Raw genomic sequence first — 25428 nt, forward strand, 5'->3', positions numbered from 1 at the left:
GCGGCCGGGCGCGGGGCGGGCGCGGGGCGGGCGGAGGTGCGGTCTTGGGGGGCGGGGGCTGGGCCCGCCCAGGGCCGGTGGAAGGGGCGGGGCCGGGCTCGCTCCCGGCCCTGCAGGAGGCGGAAGTGCCATGCGGGTGCGAGGCCAAGGACACTGCCCGCTGGCCCCGTGCACCCAGACGGAGGCGGCGGCTCCGGGTCCCGGAGGTCCGGGGGCAGCGCCGGAGGCAGGGCCCCGCCCGGGCCCGCGGAGAGGTACCCGCGCCCCGTCCCGCCGGCCCCGCGCATCCGTCCTGCCGGTCGACCCGCACTCCTTCCTGATCGCGGGGCCTGAGCCCAGAAGGGAACTTTCCCAAGGGTGGAGGAACTCCTCACTTCGTCCTTGTGTCCAGCTCAGCGGTGGTAGTGGAGGGCCCTGGACACCCAGAATGTGGGATCAGGAGATAATGAGATGCAGAAACCTTTGGGGTGGGGTGAGGGGGTAGGGGGTTTGCTGGCCCAGCATCATCCCAGGCTGACTGAGACCTTGCGGAGGTGATCCACCCATGCTGGCACTAAGGAGTCTCCGTGGCCAAGCAGGGTCTGACCTGCCCGGCCTGCCCTGAGACTGGCCAGGTGGGGAGGGGAGCTGGGAACCTGGGGTTGGGGTTTTCCCCTTCCACAACGATAGGAATTCTTATCCTCCTGCTCCCTCGGTTCCTGGGTGGAGAGCCGTGCCCCTACCTGGCCCCAAATCTGGGAGCCCCAAATGCTGACCGCTCCCACCCAGGGCAGCTTGCCCCGGCTTCCCCGTGGTGGGGTGGTGTATGTACCTGGGAGACGTGTGGATGTCCCGGAGCCGCCTCAGGCCTGGGCACCCTGGGAGGCCTGCCTGGAGCCCACCTGCTCACGTTGCTAACCGTGGGGTCACCATGTCATGCAGGGGGGGCCCCCGAATGCTGAGTTAGACTCTCAACTGTGAGCAGGGACAGTGCATTGGAGTCTGACCCGTAGTGTCGTCAGGACCAGCCTGGGTGCATGGGGCTGTCACCAGGCCAGTAAGGATGCTGGAGCTGATAGGTGACATGTGTGGGCACTTGTTGCATGCTAGTACTTTACTTGGATGATGTCACGAATTGCCCATGCATCCCTTATGGTATCCCCATTTCAGAGGCTGAAACAGGCTTAGCGAGGTCAAGAGACGTGCCCAAGGTCACAGCTAGTGTCAAGGAGGGGATTGGAGCCCAGGCGGTTTGGTGCCTTACCCACAGTGCCCTGCTGCCGTCTAGGACCTAGGCATCCAGTCATAAAGCCTTGACCTAGTCAGCAGGAGGAGAAAGGAGGGACCAGATGAGCAGAAAGTTGGGGGATGGGATTCAGAGGTTTTTTTGGGGGGGTACCCATGAGTTCTGAGAGAAATTCAGCTGACCCGGGTTTGGAGGGGGGTGAAGGATTTAATTTTAGACGTTGGTTTGGGGTGAAGGGTGACCTAGGGGAGCCAAGCAGAGCTTCCCTCCATCCGGGGAAGACTCGAGGCTGGGTCCTGGGGAGGGGTGGACGCAGGTAGGGGAGGCAGCCGGAGCCTGGCTCACGGGAGTCCCTCCCGATGCTGAGCAGACAGAGTGGGGCATCCACGCGTGGGATGGGAGAACAGACTGAGGAGTGAACGGTAGGCTTGAGAAGGGTTTGAAAGATTGAGGCCTTGTTTCGTAGGAAGGGGAAATCCAGGCCAGCAAAGTACTTGCCTGCGGACACTGTGTGGGTGGGTCACCCAGGACAGTCCCCTGGGTGACATCCCTGTTGCTCAGCTCTTTCCGCTACCTTCAGGGGCTCTCCGCCAAGGCCAGTGTGGGTAATGTTTAGAGACAATTGGATTGTCACACCTGCAGGAGGTGTTACTGTTGGTGTCCAGTGGGCAGAGGCCAGGGATGCCGCTGACCATCCGACAACCCCTCCTCCTCCCCCCCCCGCAGCAAAGAATCATCCAGCCCCAAATGCCCGTGATGCCAACGCTGAGAAACCCTGCGCTTGGTCCAGCTCGGTGTCCACACCTCCCCAGCCCCCAAGCTCTTTTGCCCTCCGCAGGGCAGACAGCTCAGGCTGGGGCCTCCAGCTGGGCAGACCTTTGCCCCCAGCCCTGGCCTGCCCCTCCCATGGCTGCTCCTTTATTTCCGGTAGCTTCTCGCGTCCTCTCTGCTTTTCCTGGGCACAGTGGCCTAGCAGAGTCCTGCCCACCACACGTCCGCCTCGTCCGTGTGTCTGTCTCCCCAGACCTAGCTTCACAGAGTCTGGTGTTAGGTGGGGAGAACCCAACGTGGAAGTTTCCAAATAGCGCAGAGTAGGCGCCTTGCAGATAAAATATTTATGACGTTTGAGTGGCACGCTCAGGGTCCAAAGATCCCCGTTTTATCTCAGCTTTCACTTGAGCGATTCACATTGTACCTTATGTGTGTGAGGCTCTGCACTTCTCACGGGCTCCCCGGTGACACTGGAGCTGCTGGGGACGGAGCGCGCTGAGTGGCAGGTATCGCAGGGCTGCGGGGAGGGGGCTGTGGGCCAGGCCGCTCTCCCCACAGACAGCTGTGGACCGAGGAGCAGAAGGACCCGTGGCGTGGAGTCAGGAAACCAGGATATGAGTCATCTCTCCCTCGTCCATCTATGGCCTCTTAGCTTAATGGAGTCTGGATAAATCACTTCACTTCTTCGAGGGCCGGTCTCGCACGGCCGGCGGTCCTCCAGGAATTCTGATTCAGGGTCTGGGAGAGGGAAGTGCCCTGTGGAAGCGGGTGGCCCGTGTCCTGGCAGCCACAGGGCACAGTGGGCCCCTGGCCTGGCCAGCAGGGAGGGCAACGAGCTGAAGTTGGCAGAGGGGCACCGTGCCAGCATGGAGGCGGCTCTCATTATGGCTCTGGTTTGTCTCTGTGGTGGCCACAGCCTCCTGCTTCCAGCTCACAGAGCTGGGCCTGGTGTGGGAGAGCTGGAGGGACAGGTCTGGCCAGGGGGAGGCGAGTTGGTGCACGGGCCAGCCCTGGGCCGGAATAAGTGGCCTGAGGACTGCCGGTCGGGCCTGAGAACGATGGCCTAGGGCAGTGGTCGGCAAATTCATTAGTCCACAGAGCCAAATATCAGAAGTACAACAATTGAAATTTTTTTTTGAGAGCCGAAAACTGACTTCTGCGCGTGGGCCACGAAGTTTCACTCGCACTGTATGTGAGCACCATGGTATTTTGTGGAAGAGCCACACTCAAGGGGCCAAAGAGCCGCATGTGGCTCTCGAGTCGCGATTTGCCGACCACTGGCCTAGAGACACCGGGGTCAGCAGTGGGCCGTGGATGGACTTCTCATCCTCCTAAGGAAACTGGGAAGGACTTGTAGTTCCAGCTCCTGAAACTGGAGCTCCCTCCACCCACAGCGGCAAGGAGATGAGCCCCAGGATAGAGCTGGGCAGAGCCTTCGGCACCTGGGGTGCTCCCACTGCGGGCACCTCACAAACCAGCCACGATGGGCCAGCGAGGCCCCTTCCAATTCTTGGGACCAGGAGGCAGCGCGAGATGGCTGAACCCATTTCTCAGGCATAAAAACTGAGCCGCCTGTCTCCTCATTTCCTGGGAGGATACCTGCCTTTAGGGCCGTTGCCTGTTACGCATAGGGGCCAGGGCCTGCTACGTCATGAGGCTGCTCCCCGTGCACCCCAGGGAGGGGTGCCCGCCTCCTCCTGTTCCCACAGTGGGGCCTCCTGGGGTGCTGGGGCCCCATCTCCGCCCTTCTCCTTCCTGGCTGTGAGGGCCCGGGCAGTGCACCCCGCCTCTCTGAGTCTCCGCTGGCGTGTCTGTAAACAGGGATAATGACACCCACGCGGCCACGCCGGCAGGGTGTTGTGACGAGGAGCTGGGCCCTGTCGCTGAGCACTGCGGTCATCATCATTACTCATGGCATTCGGAGGCCCGGCGAAGCCCAGGCCGCCTTACCCTGTGCCCTCATTCCACAGATGCAGGGCTCGGCACCCGGAGGAGGGAGGCAGCCGGCCGGGAGCCTCGCGGCCGGTCGGTAGGCGAGCCCGCGCTGGAACCCACGTCCGCTGGCACCCCTCCCAGCCCGTGACTTCGAAGGCGCTCCGAGGGCGACACGCTGTAAGCTGGGGGCTCAGGATGCAGAGTCTCCCCACGGGAGGGGGTGAGCGGGTGGGCGGGGCCCGGGCCTCGGTCCCAGCACAGCCTCCCTTCGCCAGCCCCAGCCATGAACTACGTGGGCCAGCTGGCGGGGACCGTGTTTGGGACGGTGAAGGAGCTGTACCAGGGCCTGAACCCGGCCACGCTGAGCGGCTGCATCGACGTGCTGGTGGTGAGGCAGGTGGACGGCTCCTTCCGATGCTCGCCCTTCCACGTGCGTTTCGGCAAGCTGGGTGTCCTGCGGTCCCGGGAGAAGGTGGTGAGTGCTGGCGGCTGCCAAGGGCCGCGGCGGCCGGGGGTCAGGGCCGGGGCCAGGTGGGCTATGGGGCCGGGGCAGCCACCGTGCTCCCAGGAGAGCGCCCGGGCCTCCCTTCGGTGGGGGATCCGCCCTCCGGACGGGCTTCCGGCCCTCTGTGTTTTCTTGGATGGTTTCAGGTTAGTCTGGGGCTTATGGTCTGAGGGGTTCCTATTTCCCCCTAAAAGCAGCGTAGTGGGACCATCAGGCCTGAGGCTCGGTAAGGCCTTACCTGTGTGTTCTCATACGTGGCATCACCGGTGCAGGTGGTGTCTCCCGCCTGATGATTGATGGATCGGAGGTGGTGACGCCATCCCCGGGCCAGGCCCCGGTCACACTCAGAGGCCCGTTCCTCTCCCTCAGGAAACCCGCCCTGCTGTCACTGGGCTCTGGTGTGCGAAAGGGGGTGTGGTGGGCCCAGGCCCCTTCACACGGGGGTGACTGGGAACCGCCCAGAGTCACAGCGTAGCCTTGTGGGAGATAGACTAGGGCCTGTGGTTAAGAACTGGGCTCTGGATTCATAGCCTCCTCTGGCTACCTCCCAGAGAATGGCATAACCCTGAGCAGCCTCAGTTTCCTCATCTGTAAAGTGGGAATAATGACTGGAGGCTGGGAAGATTGAACAAGATGGTCTAGATAAAACAGGACGCTGAGTGCCAAGGACGTGGCCATTCTCATCATGGTTGGTCGAGCTGCTGAGCGCTGCCCTGGGGCCGGGGTCTGGCAGTGACAAGATGAATCACTGCCTGGTTCCCCTGGGCTGCAGGGAGAGAGGAACACAGAAACCAGAGGATAAACAAGGATGCTGAGACCAGGCTCGTGCCTCAGAGCCTCAGGAATGGGGAAGTGTGCTGGGGGCGGGCACGGAGGCGCAGCCAGCCTCTGGGCGGGGGTGGGGGGCAGCGGCCCTCAGAGCGGGGAGCAGCCGGGTGCACCCTGGGCCGGGGAGAGGTCCCAGCAGATGCAGGGCTGGGGGAGGGGGGCAGCCAGGAGCCCGTCCCTGGGCCCCGCTGGGAGGCCCGCACCCCGGTGGACGGGAGCGAGGGCAGACGGCGGCCCACCCTGCCCCGCTGCAGGTGGACATCGAGATCAACGGGGAGCCCGTGGACCTGCACATGAAGCTGGGGGACAGCGGGGAGGCCTTCTTCGTCCAGGAGCTGGAGAGCGATGAGGTGAGCACCTCCGTCCTTGACAGCACCTGCCCCTGCCTCTGCCCTGCACTGGTGCCCCCTCTGGGCGGGGTCTTGGGGTTCGTCACTGCCAGCAAGGGTCCCATCACGATCTGCTCTTGGAGCCTGGGTGGAATGTGGGGGGAGGGGAGGGCACGCGGGCCGAGGTCCTCCCCATGGAAAGTGGGGGAAGGTGTCTCGGAAGAGGACACCGGAGCCGGGCCCTGCAGGGTGAGGAGGCGGCCTTCCCTGGCAGCCTGGGGGAGGAGGAGGCAGAGGCGTGGCCAGGGCTGAGGAGCATGAGAAGGCTTGCTGTGGATCTGGGCGGCTCGCCCTGGATCTGGGCGGGCTCAGGGCCGCTGGAACAGGGAGGGACGTGGGTGGAGCACAAGAGAGGGGTGTTTGCGGAGGGAGGCAGGCCCAGCACGAGCCAGAGCCCGCAGAGGTGTTTAAATAGTTGGAGCTTGACACGCTTACACCAAGCCCTGTGCCAGACAATGCGGTGAACTCGGACGAGGGGTGACCCCCAACTTCAAAGGAGGTTCCCGGACAGGCCTGGGAGTCAGACACGGAAATAGTGGCTGATGACACCCTTCGGTCATTACAGCGAAGGGGGCGGGAACCGGGGCCGAGAGTAGTCAGGGCAGACTTCCTGGAGGAGGCGACGCCTGGCTAAGTCTTAAAAGGGAAGTGGGTGTTTCCTGGGGGAGGCGTGGGCAGAGACGACGAGAGGCGGATGCCCAGGTCTGTCCAGGCAGCGTGGGCCACACCCTGGGCTGCCAGGGCTGCGTCACCCCTGAGGGAGCTCCAGGGCCATGCGGCTGCCACCTCTGTCCAGCCTCCACGCCTGCTTCCCTGGCCCCACAGGAGCTCGCTCCAGGGCCTGAGACACTGGCAGGGCTCAGGTGCCTGGAGACGGGAGCGGTCCCCCTCAGCTGTCCCCCGATCGCCCCCACAGGAGAACGTGCCTCCCCGCCTCTGCACGTCCCCCTTGCCGTGGGGAGGCCTGTCGGGGTTCCCCTCGGACTCCCAGCTGGGCACGGCCAGCGAATCCGAGCCCGTGGTCCTGGGCGCGGCCTCCACGGGGAGGAAGAAGAGGCTTCGGAGGAGGAAGCCCCGGTGGAAGGAGGACGCGGCGGCCGACGACTCCAGTTCCGAGGAGCTGGAGGCGGGCGCCGAGAGCGAGCCGGCCCCGCTGGAGAAGCCGAGGCCGGAGCCCGCAGGGTGTGTGCAGGCCAGGGGGGCGCCGCGGGGGTGAGGACGCCAGCCAGCCCGGGTTCAGGCACCGTGCCCTCTGCCGTGCTGTGGGACCCTGGGCGAGGGCCTTGGCCTCTCTGGGCTTAGCCCCTGAGGTCCAGGCTCCCTGCCCTGTGCCGTCCGTGACCATCCCTTCCCCTGTGGCTCTCACAGCATCCAGCGGGAAGAGGAGTCCTTGTCGCAGCCTGCGGACATCTACCCCCTCTCCGACGGCGAGTGGCCCTCCCCGGCCAGGTGAGGACCCGGTGGCCGCAGGCGGGGACTCGGGACCAAGGCGGTTTCCATTTCCATTTTTTTTCTTTTTTTAAAAAAAATACATTTTGCCCAAACCGGTTTGGCTCAGTGGTAGAGCGTCGGTCTGCGGACTGAAATATATTTTAAAAAAATAAATAAATAAAAATATATATATATATATATATATATATATATATATATATATAATTGATTTTTTACAGAGAGGAAGGGAGAGAGATAGAGAGCTAGAAACGTCAATGAGAGAGAAACATCGATCAGCTGCCTCCTGCACACCCCCTACCGGGGACGTGCCCGCAACCGAGGTACATGCCCTTGACCGGAATCGAACCCGGGACCTTTCAGTCTGCAGACCGACGCTCTACCACTGAGCCAAACCGGTTTCGGCCATTTCCATTTTTTCCTAATAAATAATGACTTCGAGCACATTTAATGTGTTTACCAGTCACATGTATATCTCCTTTGCAAAGCGTTTGTTTTCCTATTAAAAAAGAAATTGGTGGTAATATGCACATAACATAAAATGTACCACGTTAATCCTAGTGAAGTGCACGATTCAATGGCATTTAATAAATCTGTAATGTTGTGCCGCCATCCTAGACAATCCCGCTCTAGTTCCCGCATTTTTTCATCCTTCCAAATGGAAATCTTATACCCACTAAACAGCCACTAACTTGTCCTCCTCCCCCGCATCCCCCGATTTTTTTTTTACTGGACTTCCTTCTTATTGATTTCCAATAGTAAGACTTGGTGGGAGTTCTTTATATATTAATATATCCTTTATATATTCTGGGGATGCAACACAAGCATAACTGTGTTTTGAAAATATTTTTCCCAGGCTTGGCGGGGGGCAGAAGGGGGGTGGCAGCAGGCTGGTTTGGGTGTCTCTGAACTCTTGTTTCCTGCAGCCTTTCGTCGGGAGAGCTCACATCCCCTAAGAGCGACTCGGAGCTGGAGGTGCGGACCCCGGAGCCCAGCCCCCTGAGAGCCGAGTCGCACATGCAGTGGGCCTGGGGCAGGCTGCCCAAGGTGAGTTCCCCTGTGCCACCCCCTCCCTGCCTCTCCGGGGACCGCAGGGACTGAGACTGGGCCCACCTAGTGGGGTGTGGGAGGCGGCCCCTGCATCGGCCCTGCCCACACCCTTCCCGCTTGTTCGATGGAAGGTGGCCAAAGCCGAGAGGCCCGTGGCCTCGACGGTCCCCGATGGCAGCACTGGAGCAGCCTCGGCTCACGGAGAGCCCAGCACCCCTGACCTTCCGCCTGACACGGAGGGGCCCGCGCCGGTGGGTCCCCCTCTCGCTGCCCCCGAGAGAGAAGAGGAACCCAAGGCGCAGAGACCCAAGGACGCGGGTCTCTCTCCGGCCTCAAAGTCCTGGAGCTGGGCCGCGCTGGAGGGTCCGGCTCCCCCCGGGCCGCCCGAGGGCTTCTCCCGGAGGAAAGGTGAGTGATGGCCGGACCCCCCACCCCCGTGCTTCCCTGGCCTCACGCTACCTCCGGGGGCGGGGGGGTGGACTCGGGCATCAGGCCTGGGCTGAGCACCCGCTGTGCGCCTGGCATTGTGTCTGACACCAGCCCTCGTGGGGGGCAGACAGACAATGCGTACAGAAGGCGGGAGGAACGTTACAGCGATGGCGCGGTGCCGTTCACTGGGTGGGACGGGGGCCGTCTAGATCACGCGGTCAGGCACTGCCTCTGCACGTGGGCCATGTCTGAGCGGAGACATGAACAATAAAGGCCCAGGCAAGTGAGGATCGGGGGAGGAGAGTGCTAGGCAGAGGGAACGGCATGGTTCAAGGCCACGAGGCAGGACAGAGGTGTCGTGTTTAGGCACTGAGGCAGCTGGTGTGTCTGGAGCGAGGCCTGGGAGAGCAGAGGGAGGGAGCGGGGAGAGGCCAGGAGATGAGCAGAGGCTAGCTGTTCTCGCTCACCCGCTGGGATTGATTCTGAGTGCACTGGCTGGTCCCTGGATGCCCATGGCTATTTAAAATTACAACGAAGTAACAATAAAAAAAAAAAATTCCATGTCTCCATCACACCACATTCTAAGTGTGCTGGTAGTCCCCGTGGCTGTTGGCTACTGGACTGGGCCAGCAGACATGGGACGTTTCTAGCATCGTAGGAAGTCCACTGGCCAGTGCCGCGTTAGGGTGCTCTAGGACAAGGGGGCCTCCTCCTGCTCACACGGCGGAGCACACGCTCGGTCTGCAGCCCACGGCACCCCCTCTGCCCTCAGGCTCCCTGAAGAGAAGCCAGCACCTGGGCCCCATCTACCTGGACGACCTGTCCTCCCTGGATTCTGAGAACGCCGCCCTTTACTTCCCCAAGAGGTGCCCGGGTCCTGGGTGCCGGAGGCTTGGGATCGGGACCTGAGGGGCCAGGGGAGGGCTGTCAGGGGCTTGAGAGGGGTGAGGCCCTCCTCCCAGCCTCCTTGTGTTCATGTCACCGCTGACCCCTCCCCTCCCCGCCCTCCCACCCCCAGTGACCGCGGGCTGGGGCCCAGGAGGTGGAGTGAACCCGGCGGCCAGAAGCCAATGGGGGACCCCAACCCCGAACAGGAAGCAGAACCCACTCCGGACACGGTGGACACGATCGTGCTGTCTCTCTGCGGAGGCCTGGCTGACAGCCGGGACATCTCCCTGGGTATGTCCAACCGGGAGCCCTTCCAAGGGCTGGCCCCGAGCCCTGGCGCTGGGGAGAGCGGCAGGACCCCCGAGGGCGGGGCAGCGGAGGGGTGAGGCTGGGCCAGGCTCCCTACATTCAGCCAGCGGGGATGGGGCATTCCCAGGGGCCCGGGAAACCAAGGCCTGATGCTCAGCTGTGACGTATCCTGTGAGTCCAGGATGGTTCACAGGTTGCAATCCGTCAGCCCCAGGCCCGTCTCTGCCCACCCTCCACTTCCTGGCTAGGGCCGCCCCCCGCCCCCCTCCCAGGCTATGGCCACTCGCACAGGACTCCTCCATTCCTGTGGCTTTGCACCTGCTGGAGCTGGAATAGCAGGTGCAAAGCCACAGGAAGGTAGGAGCCTAGGGAGGCCTGAACGGTACAGTGTGGAGGGACTGGGGCAGTGGGTCCTGCGGGATGCATCAGCCTCTCCCCTCCCTCTCTGCCTCTGTGCCCAGAGAAGTTCAACAAGCACGTGGTCTCCTACCAGGACCTCGTCCAGAACCCTGGCCTCTTGGACGACCCAAACCTGGTGGTGAAAATCAACGAGAAGTAAGTGCCAGGGCGGGGCTGCCGGCCGCCACGGGAGTCCCCCGCCTCCTCCGTGGCCCTGCGGCTCCTACACCCTGTTCTGTCCCCCCAGGCACTACAACTGGGCCGTGGCTGCCCCCATGGTCCTCTCCCTCCAAGCCTTCCAGAAGAACTTGCCCAAGGTAATGGCGAGAGCACCACGGGGCCTCCTGGGGACCGTGCCGCGGCCTCGGGGTGGGCGGCCCTCAGCCAGGAAGCGGAGGGTGGGCAGAGACGGGGCCTGGGGCTGATGCATTGCAAGACCCACGCTGCTGCCAACATTGCCGTGTTGGCAGAGCCCACCCCCTTCCCTGGCGTCCTGGCGCAGCCGGATCCCACTGGATTCGGACTTCACCGCAAAGGAGCTCAGGGCAAAGCAGAGGGGGACGAACACTCGACAGGGACGTGCCTCCAGCAGGACAGACGTTTTCAGATCTGGGAGATGAGGCTTGGGAGAGGAGGTCCCACTCCGCACCTGTCCCTGAGACCCTCTGAGGCTGGGCTGCGGGTGTTTGCCCACTTTATCAGCACGCATTCATTACGTACCTACTATGTGCCAGGGACAGCCATGCCCTCAAAGAAAGACAGTTAAGGACGCAGCCAGGGGAACGTAAAATTCAGCCGTGCGTGTCGGGAAGGAGGGGTCTGGGTTGCTCTGAGAGCCTCACCGGGGAAGTTTGCTGGGCACGTGCCTCCCTCCTGGGCAGAGATCGGAAGGATGAGTAAGGCTGGGCGGGAACAGCATGTGCTGATGCTCAGAGGCCGGAAGGAGCCAGCCTCTTCAGTCCCTCCTGGAGCCGCCACCCTGTCCTAACCTGCGCCTGCCCCTTGTGCCCTCCTGGAAGTGGTGCAGGGCCCCGCCCCGGCCCATTGTTCTCCACTTGGTTCGAGTTGTTGCCCAAAGAGCATCACTAGCCAGACGCAGACAGCGGGTACCTCCCTTTGGGGATGCTGAGCTCCATCCTCTGGCTGGCTCTGGGTCCGAGCTAGACCCACAGCCTGTGAGGAGGAAGAGGGTCCCTCTTCTGCGTGGCTGTCCTCACCCAGACATCCCCACCACTGAGGTCCCTGGGAGACAGCCTCGGCCCGTCCCCAGCTCACGTGGGCACCCCGGCCGACCCACCCCAAGCCCATGCCCTCCTGACGTGGGCGCACCATTCTGAGTTTGTAGGAAGCACAGATCCTAATCGGTATTTCCCACATGCGCGTGTTACCCCCACCGGACAGGAACGGTGACATACGGAGGGCGCATCTGTGGGACAGAATCACCGACTTAGTGCTCTGTATATAAAATCTGTCTTAGAGCACTAGTTAGGTATGCAATTTTACCTATATGTTTCCAAAAATTCTAGTTTAGCACTTCTTAGTTGGGATTCAGGAATCTGTGTTTTAACAACTCCACCAGGTGATTCTCATCATGAGAGAAGTTTGGGAAACACTGCTCTAGCCTGTCCTTCCTTCTGTCACGTGGTGGCATCAGGCAGGGAGAGAAACGTCCCAAAGCTCTGCCTTCAGCTGCCCTGGAGGGACTGACCCACAGGATTCGGAAGCCGGGCCGCGGCTGGGCTAGAGGTCGGGGGTCAGGGCTGGGCCGGAGGGGCCCGGGGTCTCCCGTGCTTGCTTACACGAACCCCACGATGGTGGAGGGTGCGCTTCCTGGGCCTCTGATGTTGGCAGCGCCTCGCTCGAAGGTCAGCCCCAGGCGCTGGGCTCATGCTGGCCTCCAGGGCAGTCTGAGGCGGGTTTGCGGGATGCCGGGGAAAAGCCATGGCCTTTGTCTGCCCGCAGAGCACCGTGGACAAGCTGGAGAAGGAGAAAATGCCCCGGAAGGGTGGGCGGTGGTGGTTCTCCTGGCGACGCAGGGACTTCCCGGCCGAGGAGGTGGGTGGCCACGGTCCCGGGGTGGGGTCAGCCCGGGCAGGAGCAGACTGTTCACTGGATGTTCTTCCCCCAGAGAAGTGCCCCGAGGGAGAAGACCGCAGCCCGGGAGGCACGGGGGTGAGTGGCTCTCTTGGCTGGGGGTGGGGAGGAGGCCTGTTGGAGGGTCGGAGTGGTGCAGGCACCCCTCCCCCAGCCGTGGTTCTCTGTCGCTCCCTCATCACTCCTTCTCCCTTTCTTTCTCCTGAGAAGCGCCCCCATTTCACAGACGGGAAAACTGAGGCTTAGAGATAGACCAAAGGCCCCACAGCTGAAAAATGGCAGAGCTGGAGTGGGTGCCTCGACTCCTGGCCCAGACAGGGGGTTCCTATATTAAGGAGGGCAGAGCCCCTCCTCTCTGCCTGCTGATCTTGCTTCCCTTTCCACCTCCGAGCTGAGCCAGAATGCCCAAGGCGGGAGGGGCGCGCGGGGGAAGGTGGCCAAGGTGAATCCACGGCAGCCAAAGCAGGTTACGTTCGGGCGTAAACCGTAAAACACCTTTCTGGCTTTTTAGGTAAATACCTCCCGGCAGGTCTGGCATCCTGGTTACAGAGAGGCACCGCGGGCCGAGAGCCCGGGCCCTGGCTCCGGCTCTGCCGCCCCCTTTCTGGGTGGAGGGAGGGGTTTCCAGTCCCCGGGCAGACTCTGGGCCGCAGGCTCCCGGTGGCCTGGGCGAGGGGCGTCGCCGGAGCGCAGCTCCCGGTGGCCTGGGCGAGGGGCGTCGCCGGAGCGCAGCTCCCGGTGGCCTGGGCGAGGGGCGTCGCCGGAGCGCAGCTCCCGGTGGCCTGGGCGAGGGGCGTCGCCGGAGCGCAGCTCCCGGTGGCCTGGGCGAGGGGCGTCGCCGGAGCGCAGCTCCCGGTGGCCTGGGCGAGGGGCGTCGCCGGAGCGCAGCTCCCGGTGGCCTGGGCGAGGGGCGTCGCCGGAGCGCAGCTCCCGGTGGCCTGGGCGAGGGGCGTCACCGGAGCGCAGCTCCCGGTGGCCTGGGGCGAGGGGCGTCACCGGAGCGCAGCTCCCGGTGGCCTGGGCGAGGGGCGTCGCCGGAGCGCAGCTCCCGGTGGCCTGGGCGAGGGGCGTCACCGGAGCGCAGCTCCCGGTGGCCTGGGCGAGGGGCGTCACCGGAGCGCAGCTCCCGGTGGCCTGGGCGAGGGGCGTCGCCGGAGCGCAGCGCCTCCGGCGGGCGGGCGGAGGTGCTGACCGCTGGGCCGCCCGCAGGGAGAAGTCGGATGTCCTGAGCAGCGAGGAGGACGCCCCCGACAGCCCCGTCATCCTGGAGGCGCCCTCCCGGCCGCCCCTGCCTCCTGCCTACACGCCCGCCTACAAGAAGTCCCTCCGCCTCTCCTCGGACCAGATCGTACGTGGGCCCCGGGGGTGTGCATGGGGGGTGGCGGGGGTGGGGTAACTCTGTCAGAGCCCCACGGCCACTGAAGCCCGGAATCCAGCCCCTTGGCAGCCTCTGAATCCCCCAGGGACAGGGGCTCGCTGCTCTACGTGCCGGTCCGTTTCTGTCCTCCAGTGCCCTCGCGGGAGGAGCCCTCTCTCGGCCTAAAATACCAGCCTGCAGCGGGCGGCGGGCTGTGTTCTGGCCCTTGGAGGCCACCTACAGGAATCACATGTTGGCCCTGGGTTCACGGCTCTGAGCTCAGGAACAGGTGGCTCCCGAAATAAGGATGTTTTCTCTCTGAAAACATCACAGGAGGTGCCCGGGGGCCGGGCCGGTCCGGCACAGAGCGGCTGCCACCTGCGTGGTGCCCCGGACCCACCCCGGCGATGGCTGAGCTGCCCGCCTCCTTCCCTGTGGACCAAGGGAAGGGTCTCTCGTTGGGATGTCACGGGGCTGCCGTGAGGATCCCACAGGGCCTTTCCATACAGTGCGGTGTCTCCCTGTCAGGGGCCGTGCCTGCCCCGGGGCTGGCCTGAGAAGCTGGAGTGGGAGCTGCGGGCCAGGCTCTGTCCTCGAGCTTCACCCCAAAGGAACACAGAGGGAGGTTAGGGCTCCTGTGCTGGCCCTGTGCCGCCCCCCCCCGCCCCCCTGTTCCCCCTCACTGCCTCCTCGGGCCACCCTCTGCCACGTGGCACTCTCTGAGGGATGCAGGCGGGTTCTCTGAGCCAGGAACGTGAGGAGAAGGAGAGGCCTGGGGGTTGAAGGCCACAGTTTGGGGTGGCAAGGGGCGGACGGTGCCTGGCTGTGGCTGATCACAGCTCTCCCCACCTTTGCCCGGCCCCAGCGGCAGCTGAACCTGCAAGAAGGTGCCAACGAAGTGGTCTTCAGCGTGACCACCCAGTACCAGGGCACCTGCCGCTGCAGCGCCACCATCTACCTGTGGCAGTGGGACGACAAGGTGGTCATCTCGGACATCGACGGGACCATCACCAAGTGAGGCCTGGTTGGTGGGGGTGGGGTGGGGGGAGGCCTGGAAATGTGCCGTCCTCTGCGCCGGGGCGGGGGCCAGGGGAGAGCCCTCCCCAGTGCACCGTCTTGGGGCTGGGAGCTGGGCCCCAGGCCTGGAGCATGAGGGCCGCCTGAGGCTGCCTTGGAGTGACCCCTCCTCTGGGGTCTAGGTCGGACGCTCTGGGCCACATCCTGCCCCAGCTGGGGAAAGACTGGACACACCAGGGCATCACGAGTCTCTACCACAAGATCCACCTGTGAGTGCTGGGGCCGGGGCTGGGCCCCAGGGAGGGAGGGAGGGAGGGAGCGACAGGACCGTCTAGGCCACCATGGCCCCGGCCCTGGGAAGCCAGGCTTGGGGACCAGCAGGGCCCAGAGAGGAAGAAGCTGAGCCATGTCACTGGAGTGCTGAGACCCACCCACCAGGCCTCCCGGGGAAGACTCGTCTCCTGGGGTGTGGGATCGGGGTCTGACTGCTGGGCTTCACGCTCCAGAGGAAGTCTGCAGACTGGCTCACACCTTGTCCTCTCAGCCTGCCCAGCCGTTCTCCTGGACCGCTCCCTGCAAAGGCCTCTAAAATAAGTCTGGAGGCTTGAGCTGAGCTGGCTGAAGCCAAGAGGGCAGGATGGGTGGTGCCACCTGTCCCTGTGCCGGGACAGGCCCCCTCATGGCTCCGTGCCACCCGTCTCCACCCCCAGAAACGGGTACAAGTTCCTGTACTGCTCCGCGCGGGCCATCGGCATGGCCGACCTCACCAAGGGGTACCTGCAGTGGGTGAGCGAGCGGGGCTGCGGCCTCCCGAAGGGCCCCATCCTGCTGTCTCCCAGCAGCCTCTTCTCCGCCCTGCACAGGTAAGCCCTGCAGGGCAGGAGCCCACAGCCCGGGAGGGGGGTGCAGGCCCACTGCCCACCCAGGCCGGCACTGGGCCCATGTCACCTGACCTGCCGTCCTCCCATTGCTCCCCCTCCTCCCTCCGCTGCCTTCCCTGCCCCGGCCCCGCCCCGCAGGGAGGTGATTGAGAAGAAGCCAGAGGTGTTCAAGATCGCCTGCCTGAGCGACATCCAGCAGCTGTTTCTGCCCCACGGACAGCCCTTCTATGCCGCCTTTGGGAACAGACCCAACGTGAGTGTCTCCTCCTCGAGGCCCGAGGCCCCTCTCCCCGCCCCGCAGCCCACCAGCCCCTCCTTGTCCCCACAGGACGTCACCGCCTACCAGCACGTGGGCCTGCCTGCATCTCGGATCTTCACCGTCAACCCCCGGGGAGAGCTCATCCAGGAGCCCATGAAGAACCACAAATCCACGTGAGGCCAGACCCTGCCCCAGGTCCCCGGGCCCTGCCGTGTCCCCACACCCCAGCCTCTGCCTGGGCTCCAGCTCCAGCCCTGCACCGGGGCCTCTGTGGCTGCCCAGGCCTCCCAGGCAGGGTGCAGCTGGCCTGATGGGATGTGGGGATTAGGGGGGGCGTGGCCTGGCTGCAGCTCAGGCCCTCAGTGCCGGCCCCTTCTTGCTCGTAGGTACAAGCGGCTCAGCGAGGTGGTTGAGCTCCTCTTCCCGCCCTTGGACCGTGGCCCCAGCACAGACCTGGCCAGCCCTGAATACAGCAGCTTCTGCTACTGGCGGGAGCCGCTGACCGCTGTGGACCTCGACACCCTGGCCTGACCCCGCTTCCTCCCTGGCCTGGCCCAGGACTGACCGGGGATCCCAGGACCTCGGGGGTGGGAAGCTCGGTGCCACAGGACCAGCCGGACGTGGAGCGGGGAGAGGACGGCTGGTTGGTCGGCAACCTCGCTCCTCCCGGTCCTGTCTCCTGCCTCTGCCGGCGGAGCTGCAGGGGGTGGGGCGGCTGTTCCGGGCCTCAGCTGGCCTGCGGCGATTAAATGACTGTCACCTGGGCCCTTGCAGTGTTCTCCGAGACCTCGATGTCTCTGTCCCTGTCACTCTTGAGACTCTACCTCAACTCCTGATGGGACAGAGGGAAGAGGGAGGCCCCACTGAGGCTTGAGAGCGGTAAGCACAGAGAAGGCTGGCGGCGGGGCACAGACTAGCATCTGGGAGGAACACAAGGCCCCACCACCACCACCCCTTCAGGGAGCCTCTGAGGCCAGGCCCTCACACAGCCCTGGCCCCTTCCCGCAGCTCTCGAGCCAGACACCTCAGCACGTCCCCTGAGGATGCAGCCCCAGATCCTGCCAAGCAGGTGGGGTTGGCCTGCCGCCCTCCCCGAGTTCGGTGCCCACACAGCTGCTGAGCAGACTCTTGCCCGAGGAGCTGTGGGAAGCAGGACGGACACCCGCTGCAGTCATCCCTCCCACCGACTCTGGGGAAGAAAGTACCTTCAGTTTAGAAAAGGCTAAAAGCTTTAATCTGGGCCTCCTGATAGCACCATAACCCTCCCGACAGCACCATAGTGGAGAACGGAATTCCCAAGTGTCCAGAAGCTGGGAGGCAGGGCGACTGGAACTTGCAGAGCAGCACGAGGGGGGGGGGGGGGGGGAGCTGCCATGGGGAAACTGAGGCCAGGAGGGTCTCTGGGACCTGTGCAGGCCAGATGCACGCTCGCACTTCCAGATTGCTCCTTGGTCATGTTCCACCTGCATTCCTCACGACTTCATGACCATCCAGGCGAGGCGTTTGCAAGGATTCTGGGAACGAGGTCCGGAGCCCTCCTTCCTCCAGCCGTGGCCTTCTGCCCAGGGCTTGGCCCCATTCCGGCCATGACGTACATGAGAGTGGCCCTCAAGATCCCCCCCACACACACACACGAAGAGGAGGGGACTGTGTGGGGCCCGGAACTGCAGGGGATCTCCGAACAGATCCCCTGGGCCTGAGGCTGTCCTCTGGGAATCGACAGGTCCCCTAAGCCCCCACCTTGGGGGAGGACCCAAAGGAATAAAGAGAAGTCGTGCCTGAGTCTGTGTGTGTGTTCTGCCCGGAAGGGCCTGTGGTGGCGGGAGCCTCCGGTCCTTGGTTCAGAAATAGCTTCTGTGGAGCTGCCAGGTGTGAGGACAGGGCCGATGGGCAGCACCTTCCTGCAGAGGGCGGGGGAGAAGCTCAGGGGACAAAGGAACCAGGAGCCTCCATGGGCTCGGGCCAGCTGCCCATGGGCAAAGGGGCATGTGGACAGGCCACTGTCTGAGAACAGACCTGCAGTCTGCGCCCAGGAGCCAAGTCATGTCTGCAGAAGGGCAACTGGCAAGCTGGATGGTGAGGTCCCTTAGGTGTGCAGGCACATTGTACTCGCCTTGGCCGCTGCCCTGAGCTGTCCAGTTGGTGCAGCAGTGAGCATGGAGGTTCATGTCTGAGGCAGTCACGTGCAGCTGGACCAAGACTGTTCCTTCAGTAGCCTCTGCAATGGCCGAGGGAGGCTGGGAGCACGGTCTGGGCTCTGGGGCGATGTCCCCAGGGTTGGTAGGATCTAGGGGTTGGGTCCTGTCCAGCCTGCCTTAGTTGGCCCGCCCCGGCCGCCCCTGCTCCGCCAGCTGGGCTTGGCAATCCAGCAGGTCATCCCGGAGGCGGGCGATGTCCTGTGCGTGCTGGGCCAGCGTGCGGTTCAGCCGATCCACGTGGCCCCACAGGCCCTCCCCGGGCCTGCGTGGGTCAGCGGGCAAGCTGCTGAGGTCTGCAGCCACTGGGCCCAGCTTCCCACACATGCCCTCCACGTGGGCCACCCTCTGATCGAAGTGGCCCACCGCCAGCTGGAGTTCCTGGGCTGTGTCCTGGCAGCGGCTCAGCCCGCCCGCCACGTCGGCCACGCCGGCCTTGAGCTGCTCCAGCTCCCCCCGCAGGCTCAGGACCTGCCTGTGGCCGGCTCGCAGCCGCGAGCCCTGGCTGCTGACCTGCTCCTGGATGGCGTGGACCTCGGCCTCCACCTTGCGTTCCCGCTCGTCCAGGGAGCTGTTGGTGGCCAGGAAGGCGTCGGAGTACTGGCTGACGGAGTCGCTGAGGCCTGTGAGCGACTTGCTCACGGAGTTCAGGTTGACCTTGAGCAGGGTGATCTCGCCCTGGAGCGAGCTGCCCGCGGCTTCGGCCAGCTGCCCCTGGACCTCGGCCACGGTGCCGTTGAGCTGCTGCAGTAAGGCCGTGTGGCTGGCCACCTGGCGGAGGAGGACCTCGATCTGGCTCTGCCAGGCCTTCACTTCCGCCACGAGGTTGTTCAGGACCGCCGAGGTGGCGCTGGGGGCACAGGAGGCCTCCAGCGAAACCAGCCGTTGCTCCAGCACCGCGAGCTCTGCCCGCACCAGGGGCCCCGCTGGCCTGCCCGGCGGGGTGCCGTCAGGGCCCAGCTCCCCGGCCAGCGCCAGCAGGCGCTCCTCCAGGCCGTGCACGCGCTCCTCCAGCGTGGTCCTGAAACCGCCCACCCCGCCTCCCCCCTCCCCCACCGCCCCACAGCAGCCCCGCCCTCCGCGCTCTGTCCCATTGAGGGTCCCCAGGCCCTCAAGAAGTCCGTCCACACCCCCGTCGAGCATGGCAGCGGAGAGCCGCGTGAGCTCGTCCCCGGTGCCGGGGCCGCCACGGCCCCTCTGGACCTCGGTGACGGCCTGCAGGTTGCTCTCGAGGCTGTCCATGCGGGCGCTGACCAGGGCGAGCTGGCTGCAGCAGCTGCCCCTGCCGGCCACGCTCAGGCCCTGCAGCCGGGTGCCCAGCTGCGAGAGCTCCCGGCGCAGGGCCAGCTCCCGGCCATCCAGGCTCTGGTGCAGCCGCAGGCTGGCCGCCTGGCCCTCCTCGCACTGCCGCCGCACCTCCTGCACCCGCAGGTCACACGCGCTCTCCACGCCCTGCAGCTTCTGCTCGAAGCCATCCAGCAGGCTCCCCCAGAGCTGGTGCAGCCGGCGGTCCACGTACTCGTCCAGCAGGGCCAGGGAGGTGAGCGGAGACGGGGGCGCCTCCCGGAGCCGCTGCAGGTGGGCCTCGTGGCCGAGGGCCAGCCCGTGCACCTCGTCCAGCAGCCGCACCTTGGTCCGCAGCGTGTCGCTCACCTCGGTCACCTTGCTCAAGATCTCATCCAGAGGCGGCGTGAGCGGCCCTCCGGCCCCGTCTCCGGGGTTCGCAAACCCCTCGGGGATGCCTCCGAAGCCCACACGCGGATCAGGAGCTCTGTTGGGGTCCTCGTGGCTGGCCACCAGGCCGCTGAGGGTGCCGTATGCTTGTGCCAGGCGCTGGACATCGCCCTCCAGGCGTTCTAGCCGCTCACCAAACAGCCCTAGGCTTTTCCGTCCTGGGAAAGAGGAGAGAACCCCGGGGTGGGATCGCTGGCCTGGCTCTCCCAGCTTGTCCCGGTACCATGCCACCTGGGAGACTTTCTGTCCTAAGCCAACCTTGCTGGGCATAGCTCTGCCTTTTGGGGAGCGGGCCTGGAGGCTCACCCTTTTGCCCAGCACGAGATGCACCCTCCCTGACCCTGCCCACGCTCAGCTAGCTTGGCTCAGTCCCCTTCCCGCCTCCCCCCGGAAACCCAACCCCTCTGGTAGGGCCTCCATGGGCAGACTCACCGTAGGGGCTGGGGGTGGCTCTGCCGGAAGGAGGGGGCCTGGGGCCTGGGCTCAGCTGCCCAGAGGGAATCTGGGGCTCCGGCTCCGGCTGGGGAGGCGCCGCCCCCTGGTCTGTGAGGTGCTCGGGGCAGCCTTCTCCAGTGAGCCCAGGGCAGCAGCGCCAGGAGAGTTCCGTCACCTTCTTGTAGCCGAGCTTGTACTTGGGTCTGAGCGCCGTGCGGTACCTGGGCCAGGGGTGGGGAGAGGGCAGGGCTCGGTGTCTGTGGGCTGAGGCGCCTGCCTCCTGGCAGGTGACCTTGCCCCCAGGCTGGTGTTCAGGGCCACGCTGACACCCAGACACAGTCAGGATGTCCTGCCTCCACAGCGCCCCCAGGGTTCCCTCTCCTGGGCTGAAGGCAATGGGCCGGGGATGGAAGCAGGTCTTGCCAAGGCTCAGAGAAGGGTTAGGGGGCTCAGGGAGAAGCCCCACCTCATCCTGTGAGCCTGGGGACAAGGGGAACAAGAATTTAGCCCCAAGTTCTTACACCTCCAGTAGGACATGATCTCACTCATCTAGGGGAAACTGTGAACAACATAGACTGATGAACAAGAACAGACCCGGAGAGAAGGAGCCATGGGCCAGACAGCTGGACCTCAGAGGGAGGGTGGGGTTAAAAGGGAGAGATCAACCAAAGGACCTGTGTGCACACATAGGAGCCTAACCAGTGGTCAAGGACAATAGGAGGGTGGGGGATGGGAATGGTGGGGATGAAGACAAATATGTGATATCTTAATAAAGAAATTAAAAAAAAATTTTTTTTAAATAGCCGAAACCGGTCTGGCTCAGTGGATAGAGCGTCAGTCTGCGGACTGAAAGGTCCCAGGTTCGATTCCAGTCAAGGGCATGTACCTTGGTTGCAGGTACATCCCCAGGCGTGCAGGAGGCAGCTGGTCAATGTTTCTCTCTCATCGATGTTTCTAGCTCTCTATCTCTCTCCCTTCCTCTCTGTGAAAAATCAATAAAATATATATATATATATATATATATATATATATATATATATATATATATATATTTTTTTTTTTTTTTAAATAGAGCTACAGTAAAAAAATAAATTAATTAAAAAAAATAATTTAGCCCCAAGGCTCTCAAGGTCACTGGACACCCTGGAGCTCATGCCGCCATCAGACATTTCCCTGTGGCTTTGGTGGGACCCTGAAGAATCCCGACAAAGGTTGCTGCTCTGGCCCTGGGGCAAGCAGCTCCTCTCACTGCCCCGGGGGCCACTCCTTCCTCCCAGCAGCTCCCCATCCTCTCCACTCCTTCCTCCCAGCAGCTCCCCATCCTCTCCACTCCTTCCTCCCAGCAGCTCCCCATTCTCTCTACTCCTTCCTCCCAGCAGCTCCCTATCCTCTCCACTCCTCCCTCCCCTCCTCCGAAACCCAGCTCTGGTCATGGAGGCTGGCGACAAGGCACCTCTGGCTTTGAGCACAGAGGTGAGGGGCCCGGGTGGAAGGCAGAGCAGGGGCCAGGGCCGCACCTGTTCCCCCGCTGAAGGCACACCTGGGGCACGTGCCCGAGGATCCCGAGCCCACAGGCTCGTCTTCAGACCCGCACTGGAACTCTCCAGGCACAGACCTGAGCATCCCCCGTGTGCAGTACCGCACAGCCTCACAGGGCCCCGTCGGTCCGGTCTGAGCCCCCTGGCAGGTCCTCGGGGCCACTCTCGGACACCGGATATAGTCTCGATGTCTTCCTGCCTCCATACACCCCGTCCCCTCCCTTTCCTGTGCTGAAGGCGACAGGGCCCCGCACCCTCCCCGCTGGCCTGCCCTCTCCACATCACCACAGCCCTACCTGAGTCTGCCCGGGGCCCCTTGGGCATTAACCACTGCCAGCGTGACCCTCTGCTCTCCCCTGTGCCCCCACCCCCACCCCTTGCCCCTGCTTCTTTCTTGCCTGGTGCTGCCTCTCCCCTAGAAACCCTCCCCTGGTGCCCATGGGGGCGCTGACCAGCCCAGCCTGCCCCACCCCTCCCTGGCCGCTCCACGGGGCTGGTGTGGGCTCTGAGAGAGTCTCAGCCTCAGGCAGGCCCGGGGCCTGGGCCCAGGGATCCTGAGTGGGCGGGGCGGGGGTGCACTCACGTGACTGTCCCGGGGCACTGGGGCCCCCATCCACACGGCCGGTACTCCGCCTTCACGTAGCTCTCAGCTCCCTCCTGTAGGACACAGGTCACATTCCTGTGCACCACGTAGGCGCAGAGGGCCCTGCAGGGAGAACGGCAGCCTTGGAATATCTGGCCCGGGCCAGGCCCACTGAAGCTCCTTCCCCCCCCTCCTGCATCTGCAGGCCTCAGTGGGAGAGGGGATCCCCGTCTTTTCTCTCCTGCTTCTCCTTATTCCTGGGAGCCAGGGCGCTCGGCCTGGGGTCCCGCCCACTGCTGGTTCCAGCCTCCCCAGTGGGTTGGTCACTGGGTTCAGCTCTGTACTGAACCAGGAGTATGGTGCCGCTGCCCTCCCCTGGTCTGCCCTCGGCCCTCCCCGGCCGGAGAGGCCCACCCTGGACTCCCCATCCTGGGCTTTGCCACACTCTAACTCCTTCACTGGCTCTCAACTCCTCACCTTAGCTCTGGAGGCGTCTGAGGTCTCACTATGGTTCACAAGGCCTTTGAAATCACCCCTCTCTCTTCCTCCCCTGACCGATGACCGACTCCTGGGGCAACGCACCCGCCTCGTACCTTTCTGGCCCCTGCCTCTGTTCTGCTTCCTTGTCCTCAGATCACTTCCTCCAGGAAGCCTGCCCTGATGTGCCCAGGCCCGCTCGGTGTCAGCTACTGGCCTGGCCCTTCTCCAGCACCTCTGACATGCAGCTGGAGTTCAAGTGCAGCAGAGCCCCTACCTCGCCCGGGGACCAGTTGGCATGCCACTGCCGCTTTCTCAAGCCCAGATGCAGTGGAGACAGGGGAGGGGCTACAACCCCACTCACAGGCCACGGGGATGGGACGGCGGCCGCAGGCATGCACCGGCCACCTGTGGACGGCCGTGGGGCTGCAGCCACAGCACGGACCCAGGACCAGGACCAGGACCAGGACCCGGACCAGGACCAGGACCAGGACCCGGACCAGGACCAGGACCAGGACCAGGACCAGGACCCAGGAGTCCCAACCAGCCGGCTCTGGGGCCCACCCACGAGGGTGCTGCCCAGGGGGCTGCTGGGGCCAGGCTGACCGAGGCGCAGGGCTCCATCTCCAGCCCGTGGGGCAGGAGGGGAGGGGAGGGGGTGGAGGCCCGCGCCGCGTGGGGGAGAGCGCGTCCCGCGTGCGCACCGCCTCCCCCTCCCCTCCACCTGGTCCCGGCGCCCGGGCTGCAGGGCGAGCGCAGCTGGAAAATGTTACTCCGCTGGAGAGGTTTCCGCGGGCACTGCCAGCCCCCGCCGCCCGCCAGCCCGGCTTCCCTTTCCCGCCGGCCCGCGCCCCAGGAGGGGCTCCTGCCGCCCGGCGCTCAGCCGGGCCGCCCCTCCGCGCCGCCGCCCGGGCCGAGCCTGCCGCTCCGCGCGGCGGGCAGGTGGGAGCGGCCCCCAGTCCCCCCGGCCCCCGGCCCCCCGGCCCCCGGCCCCCCGGCCCCCTGTCCCCCCGAACCCCCGACTCCCCGTCCCCCCGCCCTCCCCCCTGTTCCTCCGGCCCCCCGGCCCCCCGACCCCCCGACCCCTCGGCCCCCGTCCCCCCTGTTCCCCCGGCCCCCCGATCCCCCGGCCCCCCGACCCCCCGGCCCCCGCCCCCTTGTTCCCTCCGCCCCCCAGTCCCCCCGTCCCCCCAATCCCCCGGCCCCCGTCTCCCCGGCCCCACGGCCCCCGCCCCCCCTGGTCCCCGGCCCCCCGGCCCCCGGCTCCCCTGGTCCCCCGGCCCCACTGTCCCCGGCCAGCGCCGCGGCCCCCCTGAGCCCCCCATCCCCCCGCCCCCCTGAGCCCCCCGGCCCCGGCCCCGCGCGGCCCGCCTTACTTGTGCGGCCCCGGGCGCAGCCGCGGGCGCCACCCCGCCGTGTAGAGGCTGAAGCGGGGCGCCCCGGGCGGCGCGGGCCGCGCCAGGAGCGGGGTGCCCTTGGCCTGCGCCCCCGAGAGCAGCGCCGCCGCGGCGCACAGCCACAGCGGCAGGCGGCCCATCGCCGCCGCGACCCGCCGTGCGCGCCCGCCGCCTGGTCCGCCGCTCCGCCCGGCGCTCCGCCGCCGCCGTCTGTCCGCCGGAGTGGCCGCTGCGCGGGAGGGCCGCGGAGGGCGGGGGGCGGGGCGGGCTCTGCGCCGGTTAGCACAGACCGGGCCTCCGCGCTCCGCCGCCGCCCCTCCCTCCGGCCGCCGCCCCCCGCCCCGCCCCGCCCCGCCCGCCAGGAAGAGGTTAAGGAGGAAGCGGCCCGGGGCGGTGGGGGCGCAGGCCGAGCGCCCTGGGCGGCCCCCCGAGCTCCCCCATCCACATGCACCACATGCACCGGGGAGCAGCGGAGCCAGATCCCCGGGCTGCCTGGGTGCGGGGCTCCCGGGAGCCGCCCCCCATCCGCCCCGACACATCGGTCCTTAAGCTCCATTGTGCACCTGGGGCCGCCGGAGCAGAGAGGACCGGGCTCCGGAGCCGGGAGGACCGGGGTTTGCGCCCGCCAGCACCTCCTTAGCCACCGCCTGGGAACAGGCCCCAGACCCGCCCTGTGGGCACGCTGCCTCCGGGCACCCTCGTGGTCCCGAGGTGCCCAGGACACGGGATTACTGCTGCGGACTCCTCCTCGCTAAGCCTCCGCAGCCTCATCTGGTGGCCGTCCCGCTGGGTTCCTGGCGGGGTCCGTGTCATCCCTGTCTCCCGCAGCCCGGGACGCTCCGCTGCTTTCGGAGCATCTTGGAGCTGGTGGCTAGCTGGACCCCAGCGCTGGCTCCTTGTTAGCATCTGGTCAAAGATAGCCTTCAGGTGTTTCTCCCAGGGAGCTGCTGTTGAGCCAGGCTTCCTCCATTCCCATTCCAGAGGCTCCAGGGAAGGACCTGCCTCTCCTCTGGGCCCCCTGGCAGTCCTTGGCAGTCCTTGGCTGGTAGCACATCACTCCGGCGTCTGCGTCTGTCTCCATGTGGCCTTCTCCTAACCAGCTAGACTGTGTCCTCTCTTCTCATAAGACCCCCGGCCACAGAAGTCAGGGCCCGGGGCAAATGCAGTAGGACCTAATCTGAAGTAATAACACTGCAAAGACGCTATTTCCACAGAAGGCCGCCTTGGAAGGGTCTAGGTCCAGTGGTCAGCAAACTGCGGCTCGCGAGCCACATGCGGCTCTTT

At 65.1% G+C, this 25428-nt stretch overlaps 2 protein-coding genes across 2 annotated transcripts; one reads left to right on the forward strand and one right to left on the reverse strand.

Annotated features, from left to right (window-relative positions):
• The first annotated feature begins 112 nt into the window (after positions 1–112).
• LPIN3 (lipin 3) lies at positions 113–17561 on the forward strand. Its single transcript, XM_084887551.1, has 21 exons — positions 113–254; positions 3967–4108; positions 4207–4406; positions 5519–5614; positions 6570–6835; positions 7022–7102; positions 8029–8149; positions 8284–8560; positions 9354–9447; positions 9600–9760; positions 10240–10333; positions 10425–10494; positions 12140–12232; positions 12306–12349; positions 13481–13619; positions 14494–14642; positions 14828–14914; positions 15356–15508; positions 15665–15779; positions 15855–15958; positions 16172–17561. The coding sequence occupies exons 3-21, from the start codon at positions 4215–4217 to the stop codon at positions 16314–16316; spliced, it is 2481 nt and encodes an 826-aa protein (XP_084743677.1). The 5' UTR covers positions 113–254; positions 3967–4108; positions 4207–4214; the 3' UTR covers positions 16317–17561.
• Positions 17562–17729: 168 nt separating this feature from the next.
• On the reverse strand, positions 17730–24308 carry EMILIN3 (elastin microfibril interfacer 3). Its single transcript, XM_084887552.1, has 4 exons — positions 24124–24308; positions 22271–22393; positions 20147–20370; positions 17730–19872 (listed from the first exon to the last, which is right to left on the reverse strand). Exons 1-4 carry the CDS (start codon positions 24282–24284, stop codon positions 18101–18103), a joined length of 2280 nt encoding a protein of 759 aa, XP_084743678.1. The 5' UTR covers positions 24285–24308; the 3' UTR covers positions 17730–18100.
• Positions 24309–25428: the final 1120 nt, after the last annotated feature.

The sequence above is a fragment of the Pipistrellus hanaki genome (genome assembly GCF_964339955.1).
Source record: "Pipistrellus hanaki genome assembly, chromosome: 6".
Lineage (NCBI taxonomy): Eukaryota > Metazoa > Chordata > Mammalia > Chiroptera > Vespertilionidae > Pipistrellus > Pipistrellus hanaki.